Below are 13313 nucleotides of genomic sequence, written 5' to 3'. Positions count from 1 at the left end.
AAAGGAAGGGGATCATTAGGTCCCAGTATTTGGAACTGTTTTTCACAGATTACTTTTTACATGAAGATTAATCTAGTCCTTGTCCTCATTTACTCATGACCTTGTTTTCATGATACGTAACAGGTTTTCTTTCTTGGCGTTTTGTTTTTTTACCACTATGGCGATGATAAATTGACAATTCAGCGACACAAGCGAAATTGCTTTCCTTAGTGAGTCCTGTTATTTTGAGTCGTAGATGCTGTTGTCAGCATATCGTCATCTGTAAGCTTATTTGTCCTTTAGAAATGAAACGTGACAGAGTAAACAGTAGCATCCAGGGATGGGCTGTGGAGTTTGGTTTCCCCCCTTAAATTGTTTTCTGCTATCTCAAGAAGGAACAGGCCCCAGAATGTGTTGGTAGAAGTGCAATTTAGGAATTGCACTTGATATCGTCTTTCAGCCCAGTGTTTCTGTTCTTTCATCATAAAGATCAGCTGCGTTTTACCCGCCCCCCGGCCCTGTCCCTTAGAATAACATCCAGTTCTAGTCAGCATGTTTAACGTCCTTCTCGATGTTCTAGCACAATACATTTTCGTATCTCGTGCATGTTGGCATATGGTAAAGATTGCTTCAAGCTGCAGCCACGTGGGGGAGGAATATTGCGGTTGCTTTGCTAATGCAGTGTTTGTGTTGGAGCGGTTAGGCCCTGCGCTTTAACTCGCAGCGCTGGGCGTAATGAGATGGCTTTGATGGTGGCTTAGGAGACTAGTGGGACGGTCACAGCTTCACACTTCAAAGCCGAGCATATGGGGTGAATACTGGGTAGCTTTTTTGCTCTCTGGGACGGTAGGGAGACAGTTCTCAACAGCTCTGTTCAATGAAGACACTGAAAAGAAAGGCTCTGTCTCTGAAATAATTTTGAATTGCAAAGGGAGGCATTTCCACCGCCCCCTGCCATAGACTAAACGAAGAATAATGTTCCCCAGCCTGCACTTAATGAGAGGCAGGCCCGCATCACAGCGCCGCGCTGTATTTTCAGAGTACTGTAGCGAGATTAAGAAGCCAGTTTTATTTTAGGGACGTGTGTGAATTTAGGCAAAAGCTTTTAGGGCTATCTGTTTTACCATCTGAGAGAGCTGTGTGGCTTCTGGGAGAGAATCTTTTTCTCCCCCTCTCATTAAAAAAAAAAAAAAACTAAATAAAAAATCAGCTAAACAAAAAACTTGGCTATATTAAGAGAGCTCTACTAAAATTAGAGGATGCTTGAAAGATTCCAAGTCTAGCACCAGGCTAATTTTTAGATTCTGTGCCTTTTTACCTCTACTTATTATTGAGTCTGGGGTGACGGGTTGGAAAGGACTGTTTTCATTGCTATGCACTTAGGAAAAGATTTGATACTCTTTTGAGTATTATTAGAGTTCTGCTTTAAAATAAATAAGCCACACATTTATGTCGTGTGTGGGCAAGAGGAAAGAGATTTTTTCTGTTCCAGAGGAAAGGGAGTGACAGATTTGATGGTTTTTTCCTAGTTGTGCATTTTGGCTGCCGTGGAAAAATGTAACAAAAGTTAGCCTCTCCGTTATGTTCCTTGAGCTGCTGAAATGCAGTTCTGTTTAACAGTTAAATTGCGACTCCATTTATACCAGAAATCCTACGTTGCTCCCGAAAGAACAAAGGCAGAAGGGAAAAGGGTATTAAATACCACTGTAGACATGAGGTATGTGGCACATACATTTAACTCAGCAGATTCTTCAATACTTCTTCACGAACTGCTCTAACTATTGTATGTCCTCAGTAAAATCCTACATCTTGGTCACACGTCTGTTATAGACTCAGAGGAAACATTTGTTAACAAAATGAAGCTTAAACTTCTTATCACATAGAGAAACGTCTCGGTGCATTAATCCTCCTTTTGCAAAGAGGGATAACCAAGCTCAGAGAAGTCTCTAAAGATAAGACAGAAAGTGATAAATACCAGTACACCTGTAGGGAAATGGCTAAAAATCATTTTTGAGTAAATAAGGCCAGCCAATCATGAAGGTTAAAGTATGTTTTTAAAATACTATCATCAGTCCGGCCCGTGTGGCTCAGTGGACTATGAACCAGGCGGTCATGGTTCGATTCCTGGCCAGGGCACATGCCCAGGTTGCAGGCTTGATCCCCAGTAGGGGGCGCACAGGAGCCAGCCAATCAATGATTCTCTCCCATCATTGATTTTGTCTCTTTCTCCTTCTCTCTTCTTCTCTCAAATCAATAAAAATATTTTTAAAAAAGTACTATCATCAAATCAGCCTTTTCAGCATATGTCTAGTGAAAATGGGAAGATCAGAAGTATTAATAATGGTGGTGGGGAAAACTTGTCAAAAAATGGAAGGAAAACTAAAAAAGATTGTTCTTTTAATAAAGAGCCATTTAGGCAGCTGACGGGTTCTGTTTTGCCTGTTTCAAGTGCTTGATGGCATCCGGCTCTTCCATCGCCAGGCGATTCGGATGTTTGTCGCGTCTGACAGTACTGCCGGGCTCAGGTAGCCCCCATCAGGTGGCTTTGCCGCTGCGGAGGGGACTTCCGTTCTGAGGACAGCTCGTAAGATGTGATGCCAACGGTGGAAGACTGATCCCAGGGCTCAGTCACCACGGGCACATTGTACTCCCCCTGGTGTTCAACCCAGTTCGCATTTTGTCAGCTGACCCCTTCCTCTCCTTTGTAGGTTGGGACTACACGGCTATTTCAGGTTTGCAGTGCCCAACATCTGCAAAGTGCTCAGGACCCAAATTCCATTCATTCAACTTAACAAACCTTAATTGTTCAGGGAGCTCGAAACCTAGACGTAGAAGCAAAAGTCCGCAATTAACTGTGTGATGCCAGTAGATTAGATCTGATGTTCTAGCCAACAAAAGCTGTAAAATACCGCAGGAGCACGACAGAGGGAGAACTGAATTGCAGTGGAGGGGAGCAGGATGAGGAAGCAGGGATTAGTTCGGTCGTTCTGGTTTCTTGCTGGTCATTGTAACCGCTCCAAGTCCCTGCTCTGGAGATGCCGGGCTCCACCGGAGGAGGGAGGAATGGCTCTAGGGGAGATGCACGCAGGGCTGTGGCCTTCAGCAGCCGTGCCGCTGACCTGAAGGCTGACGGGACTCAGTTTCCCACAGGCTTGCGCGTGGAGTGTTCAGAATGTTGATCTCCTTTAGGAGGCCTATTTGTTTGCTTGGTGTGAGCGTTTGCAATTACATGGAATGATTATTGCATAGATTAATTGTGAAAAAAAAGTGATAACATTGAAACAAGCTCTTCCGAACATGGAACCTATGACAGACAAAATAGCTTGTTGGTAAGTATTCTGACTAAATTTGAGACATTTCTTTGATATGCGGGCAGTCTACATTTTCCTTCCAGCAAAATTGCGAGCACCTCCCCGCCAGGCGCCCGGGTTGCAGTCACTGGAAACGTAAATGCTCTCTCCCTGAACCTGAAGAGTATAGTGCACTGTCTCCATTACTGAATACCAGTTCGGTGTTGGTTGTCTTTTCGTTGCATGAGAGTAATGAAATACTTTATTCTCTTCATTGGAGAACAGAAATTAAGGTTGATTCCTTCCACCGTGAATTTGTGGAGAAGACAGGGATTTCTAGTCGCAGGGACATGGCGGCCCAGGAAGGCGGCTCCAACTTGTCAGAATTCAGACCCGCAGAGCAGGCCTGCCGGGGGAGAGGCCGGCATTTACTGAGCATGTGCACCAGGCCTGCTGGATGCTCTCCATGGCTCATCTAATCGCAGTCTCTCCATCTATGCTGCGGGGCAGTTTCTTTTCTGTTTTTCTGTTTCTTCCTTTATTTTTCTCTCCTTTTCTCTCTTTTTATCTTCCTCTATTTTTCTTTGGTTTTACTAAAGTATTTTAAAGCAAGTTCCAAAGATCATATTATTTGGGCATCACAGTTTGTATATTACACTGTAGCAGCCAAAGTTATGGTTGGAGCAGATATCAGTGATCTGAACAACTAGGAGATTTGGAGTGTTAAGGCATCTTAACCTCTGACAACTCTCCAAAACGCTCTCCCCTTTCTTCTGCCCCCCCCCCCCCGCTCCAGTCCAGACTTGAGAAGTTACCTAACTGCCTAGACCAGCGGTTCTCAACCTGTGGGTCGCGATCCCTTTGGCGGTCGAACGACCCTTTTACAGGGGTCGCCTAAGACCATCCGGCATATCAGATATTTACATTACGATTCATAACAGTAGCAACATGACAGTTATGAAGTAGCAACGAAAATAATTTTATGGTTGGGTCACAGCATGAGGAACTGTATTGAAAGGGCCAGAAGGTTGAGAACCACTGGCCTGGACAGTATTTTACAATCCTGAACCCTCCGTTGACCGTCTGTGTCCTGGCATCTGCGCCCTCCCTCCCTCCAGGAGCAGTGGTCCTTTTGCATCTTAGCGTGGTCTAAAGAAGCAGAGATGCCTTAGTGAACTTGGGAGATTGTCTTGGCTTCTTGGTCTATAACAGTGGTGGCGAACCTATGACACGCGTGTCAGAGGTGACCCGCGAACTCATTTTTTTGGTTGATTTTTCTTTGTTAAATGGCATTGAAATATATAAAATAAATATCAAAAATATAAGTCTTCGTTTTACTATGGTTGCAAATATCAAAAAATTTCTGTGTGTGACACGGCACCAGAGTTAAGTTAGGGTTTTTCAAAATGTTGACACGCTGAGCGCAAAAGGTTTGCCATCGCTGGTCTATAACATCGCGGGCTCCTGGAGTCCCGACCTGACTCGGAGAAAGAACATTTCCTAAGACCTCATACAACCCAGAAATATGAAATCTTTGTTGGCCACCTCCACATTTCACCCCTCCTATCAACGTGGCAGTCCACATTAGAAACCAACAAATTACAGACCCTAAAATTGCAGTTGGAGAGGTTTCCTAGGCTTATGTGGCAGGAGGCCCTGTCCTGGCCCCTGATGTCCCATGATGCACCTCCAGTAAAGAAGGCCCACATTCCTGCTGTCCCAGGCCACCTCCCGAATTCCCTCCATTTTATACACCAGACGAGAATGCGTGCCCTCATTGTCCTTCGGGATTGTAATTAGCCCCGTGTGAATGTGCTGTTGGCTGCAAACAGCTCTCGGTAGCAGTTCTCTAGAATAAACAGGATAGTTCTGTAATCTGCCTTGAGAAGACGAGGTCAGAGACAGGATCTAGGTATAAAGAAGGGACAGAGGGGATGCAAAAATGTTGTCGTGTAGAGTCCCCTCCATAAAGTTATGCTGAAATATTGGGCTTCTTTAGGGAACCTCTGGCCCGGTGCTGGCCAACAGAACTTCATGTGATGATGGAAATGTTCGATATCTGCGAGGTTCAATAAGGAGACCGCTTGCTGTGTGTGGTTATCGAGCCCTTGACATGTGGCTAGTGCAACTGATAAACTTAATTTTTAATTGCATTTCATTTTTTAAAATGTATTTTTATTGATTTCAGAGAGGAAGGGAGAGAGAGATAGGCACATCATTGATGAGAGAGAATCACCGATTGGCTGCCTCTTGCACGCCTCCCACTGGGGATTGAGCCCTGACCGGGAATCGAACTGTGATCTCCTGGTTCATAGGTCGACGCTCAACCACCGAGCCTCACCCGCCAGGCTAATTGTATTTTATTTTAATTGATTAAAATTAAAACTTAATAGCACACGTAGGTAGGGGTTACCATATTGGACAGTGCAGATCTGGCCCTGGCGATCTTTTATTCTCTCCTGACAACATGCACAGTTTGGGGCTGTCAGAAAATTGTTGAAAAATTGAAGGTACCAATTTCATTCATCTTAGTGATGAATATTTGTAATGGCTTAGACATTCTAGCCTCCTCTTACAAAGACAAACGTTTATTACTAGACTCCTCCTTCACGGAAGAATAAATTATGTTCAAACTTTGATTTTAAAAATGAGTATGAATTATAGGCTTTCACGGTGATGGTTACACAGTGATGGGAATGGACTTAATGCCACTGATTTTTACCCTGAGAAATGGTTGCAATGGTACATTTTGTGTTAAATGCGTGTTACCACAATAAGACAATTGTAAGCTTGATTTTCTTCCGTTGGGCCTGATTTTAATGTACTTTTGTGAACGCCTCCCGCTGCCACAGGCCTGGCTGAGACCCTCGTCCTGCGTGTCCCGGGCAGCAGCATGTTTCTCTTCGGCGAGGCCGATCTGCCCGAGAAGCGCCCCCTGGTCCAGAGAAGGAAGCAGCTGGGCTGGTTCGCGAGGAGGGATCTCAGTGCCCTGGAACCCGACCTGGGAGCTGCACCTGCCCGAAGATGTGGCTTAACAGGTTCGCAGTTTGGTCTTGTTCTGCTGTTGTTTTTAAACTTGACAGTAGACTCCTGAGATGCCTTCGACTTGTTGCATCGTGTCGGTCCCAGTGAGGGCCCTAGTGAGTTGGGCCAGGGGCTCTCTGCTCTTGCTCTCACCCGTCTCTCCATAAGCTGACCAGAGAGGCTAGCAGCCCTCCTCGGATACTTGATGACAGTCCCTTAGAGGGGGGTTCGAAGATCCATGATGAGCCCTGCCGCCTGGCCATGGTGACGAGAATGGTGTCACTCCTGACTCTGGGGTAGGGTCCTGGAGGCCTGCTGCTTTGCCCGGGGGAAATGGAGACACTGGGGGGTAGGGATTTGGACCAGGTTACTTGTAGCTGGTAGGAAAGCCTATCTGAACCTGACCAACCAGTGTGGCCGGGCTGATGCGTGCAGCTGGAGATCAGTTCTGGGGCAGCTGGGGAGCCTTCTCTAGACACCAGGCTTCTGGAAGAGCGAGCAGGCACCGGGAACAGGCATGGCGTGCTCCCTTCCCGGGGGTCCCACCAGTTCTTGACTGTCTGCTGCTCCAGCCCGCCCTGTGCGCAGGGCTCATCTAGGAAAAGGAAAGCGCCCCCCCCCCCAATTCCATCCCTGTTCCCTGCACTTCACCATCCTGCTGCCATTTACTTGAATCTTAATTCTTTTATTCTCAAATATCTTCTGAAGGGGTCACAAATTCAACCATGTTAGGTAACGTTTTGGTAGTCAGTTAATACCTTAGCTGTTAACAAAAATATTGGCTACCCAAGAGGTGGGCAGGCGTAAGTCACACAGAGGCCTCTGCGTACGGTCCCCTGGTGCAGAATTCTCTCAGACGAAGGGTGTCTGTAGTCGATGCAGTGGAAAAATCACGGCTTTGAGGTTGAGCTCGAATCCCGCCCCTGCTGTTTACTGGCTGTGTGACCTCTGAGAGTTCCGTAAGCCTCAGTTCCCATATCTATGAAATGGACACAATCCCTGCACCTCCCTCATAAGACCGTGAAGTTGAAATGTCTGCTAAGTACCAAATGCAATAGTAAAGGGCCTTTTCCCCCTTCCCTGCAGAGAGGAGGTATATAAAAGTGGTGATAAGCGTGCTTCCGCCTGTAGTTATGGAAAAGGGAAGAAACCGATCGCTCCCTGCCAATTTGAACCTCACATATTTCCCCACGAGTTGTCTCACAAGTGTAAGTTCTGTGACTAAATCCTCAGAAGTCTAGTTCCTGGTTTCTAATTCGAGCCTCATTGGAGACTGAAGGGATTGCACCACAAACCAGTCAGCCCGGTGCCAGGTGGTGCGATTGCAGCTAGTGGGCAGGCGCTACAGACGGGCTCCTGGTGTTAGAATACAGCAGAGCTGGCTTTGGCGTTAGGTAGGCGAACCTTGAAAAACCCGGCTCTCATTTTTGCAGTGCTGGAGAATGAATGGGTTCGTACTTGGGAAGAACTCTAACCTGATTTGAAAAGCACGTCTGAGTTAAAGACCAAATGTTCAAAATGGGCACAAAGAGGTTTGAAGATGGCATTTTGAAGGCAGTTTTGATACTGGTAAGGATGTTGTCACGGGCCCCTACTGCTAAAGGTACTGTCAGTTGGTTCAAGCTATGGAAGTGAGTTCAGGGTATGTATGCCTCAGGAGCTTCAAAGGTGCATATGGCCGCCTGGCAGGAGTCCTATTCCTGGTGATAAACCCAAAGGAGATAGTAAAAGGTGCATGTCCTTATGTACAAGTATATTTATCAGAGCATCACTTACAATAGCAAGTGCTGGACACATGATACACGTTCAATATTAAATAAACTGTGGCATGCCTAAGTGAAGGACTATTATGCAAGCAATTAGGCATGAGGTTGCGGAAGAATGTTTAGAGACATGGAAAATACAATACATTGTAGAGAGAATTTGTAGATAATAAATGCAACAAGGAATTTGTTAAGTACTTGGTATGCACCAGACACTGTCATCAGTGGGCAAAACCGAATTGATATGCCCTCAAAGAATTTCTATTCCAGGGGGTAGGGATGAGAGGACAGACAATAAATAACAAGCTTAATTAATAATGAATTCTATAGCATGTTGGAAAATGATAAGTGCTATAGCCAAAAAAGAAAACAAAACACCAAAAAACCAAAACAACAACACCACCACCACCATGAGCCCTGGGGTGGGGTGAGCTGTGAATTTCAATGGGATAATCTAGAGTCAGCCTCGCCGTGATGCAGCTTTGGAGCAAAGGCCAGGGGAGGCCTGTAGCCACTGGAGGTGTGAACAGGCGTCTCGGGTGGAGGGTCTGGCCAGGGTCAAGGCCGGAGGCTACAAAGTAGCACAAATAGATGGCCTGAATATTGGGAAACAGACGTGCATCTTATTTATCTCAACTTTTACACATTTTAAAATTTATAATGCTCCAGCTTATTTTCGTTTTCATAATTTCTCTAAATCGATCTTGTGATTATTTTCCATTATCTCTCATGAGGGATAATTTTGAAGGTTTATCAATGGTCAGTTTTTATAAAAGCTGGGTTTCAATGTGTTCATTTAGATGGGGTTTGATGGAAGAGTCAAGATAAGAAGGAAAAAGTAGCACAACTTTCCCCCCAATGTCTGTTTTGCTAATATCTCCTGACAAGTGGCAGAAGCCTTCATTTGTGCAAAAAACATGAAAGTTACAAGAGTAGCTAAGTTTAGGCGACCTTGTCCAAGCACAGGCCCTTCATTTAATAGGCTCAGAGCAGGTGCCTGCAGAAAAACATCATGTCTGTTTCAAGGTGGAAGAGTAAATAAGGGGTGTGGATAAGCAATTCGTTTCTAGTAATTTGCAGACCAGGTTGGAATTCAATATTAAGACACATGATCAGCCCAAATCTCAGGGTACCTTACTTGCACAAATTCTCCCTTAAAAAAACATTTATGTAGGAAGGAGTAAAATGCCTTCGTTTTTTAAAGCCCTGTATATTGAAATAGAATTCACAATACTTTGGTCATTAGGGTATAAATGTGACTCATCTAATTTTTCAGTGCATTTAGTTCTCAACAGTGGTGGTGATTTCCCTTATTTTAAAATCTAATGGCTTTATATATTTTTCTAACTTTCTTTAGTTATGTCAGTGTTTCTCAACAAATCTTTCCACTTCTCCCATCAAAACAGAAAAGCCTCAACACATTGTTGCTGTTTATTTCTTTTCCTAAAAAAGAATTAAATAGGATGATTGGTGCTATCAACTGAACACTTACAGTTAACTTTCCAGTGACAAATTAATCTGCGCAGTCCCCCAGAGGAAGCAGATCTATGAGGGAGCAGGTTTCTGTTTTGAAGTTCCCTAAGAATATTATAAACAGAGGCAGAAAAAAGTGAGCTCAGAAATGACTAGCACTCCTAGTCAGTGCCAAACAGACAAAATCTTTTAACCAAATTCCTTTTAAAAGTTTGTAGTTGGCCAGCTCGTGGGGAACATAAATTAGGGCAAAGCAATAATAGTTGATACTTTTAGATCTATAAATAAATATGTTATACATATATATTTAAAAACCCTAAACATTTATGGGATAATTTAAACACTGCTGGCTGATATGTTATATGAATGGCCTGCATATACTATATGCATCATTGTTTAAAAATACAGGGACGATTCTTTGAACTACACAGTTTCATATGCTGTTTTGGGAACCATGGATGGAGGTAATCGGCACATCTTGGAGTCAGGGACTTCTGTTTAGCTATTTAAATGGGTTCCTGAGAGCTGCCCCTGCTACTTCTCTCCCTGTAAATCAGAAGCGTAGCATCACCAGCCACTTTTCTTGACATTGAATAATGCGATTTACTCCACATCAAAACTTTTACTTAGTCTCTGAAAAATCACTTTCCTGTGTTAGAATGAGTCTGTTAAGTTTTAAGGAACCAATTTCCAGGATTCTCTGTTTGACTATCCATCCACTTTGGACGATGGGAGGTGAAAGTCTCAATGTGTAATTAAACATGGAACCTGTAATGGGCACATGAAGGACTTGGGTGTTGGATGGATGAAGGGCACCACTCCACTATGGAAAATTAGGGAACAAGCAGGTCACCTGAGCTGGCCTCACCCGGGCTGGCTTCATCCCATGACGATGTTAACGTGCACCTACTTGTGTAATTTCCTCTCTGAATTCTCGCTGTTCTGAAAGATTCAAAGCTGAGAAATTGAGGTTCACCATTCCTTGCAGAGCAGGAAAATATCATAAGCATTTTGCAGAAAAACAGCTGAGCAAAGGCAGTGTCCTGAGGAGGTGGGACTTGAATCCCGATCCCTGGGGTGCCACTCCCAGCTCTGCCCACATGCTCCTCACTTAGCTTTCTTTTCCATAGATCTGGCCACATGCCTCAGAGCCCTGCGTGCTTCCTGCCATGGGAGCGCGGGGCTGAGCAATTATGTGTGAGTTTTATGGCTTTGGTCACCAAATGTCTTGTCTCAGCTGTGATTTCTCTTTAGTAGATATTCTAAAAAAGTTACAGCACCCGTATGTAACGGTGCCTGTTCGCTTGGGGTAGTGACTGTTTGTGTTGTGGGACTGAGGTTCAGGTCGGGTGCCTGCTCTCTCTGTTACTGTGAAGCGAAGACCACCTCTAGGCTGGGCTTTATCTTATTTTCACCTCCTTCCTGTTTTTGTCCCCAGCGACTCAAGGCTTCTGGCACGCAGCAGGTTTTCAAGGAAAACATACTCACTGAGGGAGTTGCACGTTGGTCCACGAGAATCTCTGTTTATTCCCATTGCACAGGAATCCACACAGGTGACGTTCTCTCTTCAGATATGAAAATGCCAAGTACCCCAGAACACCACCCCAGCTCTCTCCTCGCACATGTGTGCCTACTGGCAGCAGAGGAGGAGCACAGTCTAATGGGTAGGACGCCTAAGACACCCCTAAGCAACTTCTGGGCCGCTGAACTGAAACTCTTCCTGTGAAGGAAAATGTGGAGATTCCTTTGACCTGTAAATTGATTGATGGCTGTGCCACTGAGAACTATTTTTGAGGATAGTTTTGATCTAAGGGGGAAGAAGGACGCGTGTCTCCTCTGAGGGCTGCCTTCTCATTGTTCTAGTGGGCTCTTCGCTATTGTTTTGTCTGAATGCAGGTTTTTATTTGTGTTCTTCCAGACGTGGTCCTACCGCAAGCATCTTTAAACCAGACATTAATAGCGTAGTTCACAGTCATTACTGCCAGTGCTCAAACACAAGTATCGCATTTGTGTTTGCAAAAGCTACACATCAGATGTTAATTAAGTGCATTTGGGGCTTTTTTTCTTTCTTTTTTTTTTTTTTTCTGCTTAAACAATCTGGCAGAAAGAGTTTACATCTCTATCAGTTCACCATAAGGTCTCTACAGTATCTAAATCACCAGCCGTGCAGTATATGAGAAATACAGTGTTTCCACACAAGAAAATAGCAGGATTGTCAGGAAAACATCAGGCCTGTTAGATTTCCTTGGGAAATAATAGCAACTGAATCTCAGTTTCTTTTTCTTTTTGTTAAAAAAAAGTATTTAACTAGGAGTAAACACCAATATTTAGAATGACAATTTTTTTTTTTTTATTAAAGAATAGAACACATGGAAAGTGAAATCATAGCAGAGATTTTCCCTGCTTTTAGCCTGCTTGGGGGCGTTGTGACAGTTGCATTGGAATATAACTGGGATTTGAGCTTCGAGTGGGGAGATTCGCAGAGCAGCCTGCCAGTCTGTGGAGGTAGGGGCGGGGCGAACCACAAACAAACTCACATCAGCTTTCTAATTTTAGAGCAAAAAGTGGAATCACTTTAATTATAAGACGTGTCACTAGAAATACGAGTTGCTGGGATTAATTATTTTCCTTATTTAAAAATTCTTTCGAAGTTGAATGAGCCTAAAGAGTCAAATTCAGCATTTGAATAAAGTCACTGGGACTGCTGGATTTGTTAGAATTAGTGCACCGTGTGGGTGTTGGACTTGGAGGAAGTTGGGAAAGCATGCATTTGGGCAGAAAGTGGTTTTCTTTTCCTCTCTTCCTCTCCCTGCACTCCCTCCCCTTCCACCGGAGAAGTGGGTCATGGCGTCCCAAATCCGCAGAAAGGGCAACCTACCTGATGAGGTCAGAAACTTCTCAGGACTCCTTGGGTCGTCTTTGTTTATTCACTGCTGAAGCTGTAGTGATAAAACAAATTATTGTGTAATTAAAGTTTAATAGAAGAATTTAAAATAACACATAGCCATGGAATACAGGAAAAATGATCCTTCTGTGCTAAGTGGTTCCCTCTTATTTTATTTAAAAGAGAATATAAAAGTTACTTCTGATGTTTTATTTTTCTAAGAAATAATTAACTTTTACATATGCCTTTCTTTTACGTATGCTTTTAAAGGCGTTTTTAAAATAGTGGGTTTTTAAAAATTAAGTAAATCAGTGTTGGGACAAGGATATTCTTTATCAAATTCTTGTGCTCTGGGCTGGAGATCTAAATGTTTTCTATCTTCAATAACTTACCTTAGGCAATGAATTCATTTATTCACAAGAATGATCACCTTTGGAAATACTACTAAAAAGGGGCAGTTCTTGGGCATGCGGTGGTAAAAGGGGCCTTGGAATCTTCTGGATCCTGTGGCTGTAGGAGGGACTGGCCCGGCCACCGCAGCGGGGGCATGAGGGCCCTGGGTCCATCTCAAGGACTCCCTCAAGCTGACAGATTGCATGTGGATATCTGAATGCTGATTGGACACATGGCGGTTTTGAAATAGCCAAGCGCAATAGGCCCAATATGTGTCGTGAATAGTTGTGCTTACTGTGGCAGAGTGTATATAGAAATAGACTCTTCAGCAAAAATGAGTGAGATCGTTGGAGTGATGGTGAAGATGAGAGTCAGAATAGGGGATGTCTGTCGGATTGGAGGGGATCGTTACCGGTCGGGCGGAGGAGAGAGAGAAGCCATGCTTGGATGTTTTCTATTAATGAATGGCATTAGCATTGACCGAAAAAAAAAAAAATTCCAATGTGC

At 44.1% G+C, this 13313-nt stretch overlaps 1 protein-coding gene across 1 annotated transcript in view; it reads left to right on the top strand.

The window, feature by feature from the left end:
* The window catches only part of FTCDNL1 (formiminotransferase cyclodeaminase N-terminal like), a 33824-nt gene that overhangs the window by 17746 nt on the left and 2765 nt on the right, over positions 1–13313 (top strand). Inside the window, exon 5 of the mRNA XM_081095485.1 lies at positions 6122–6307. Coding sequence (XP_080951611.1) covers positions 6122–6307 — 186 coding nt within the window. The remainder of the gene's footprint in view (positions 1–6121; positions 6308–13313) is intronic.

The sequence above is a fragment of the Myotis nattereri genome (genome assembly GCF_964212035.1).
Source record: "Myotis nattereri genome assembly, chromosome: 7".
Classification (NCBI taxonomy): Eukaryota; Metazoa; Chordata; class Mammalia; order Chiroptera; family Vespertilionidae; genus Myotis; species Myotis nattereri.
Note: the sequence above shows the minus strand (reverse complement) of the source record. Positions and strands in the feature narration are given on the sequence as shown.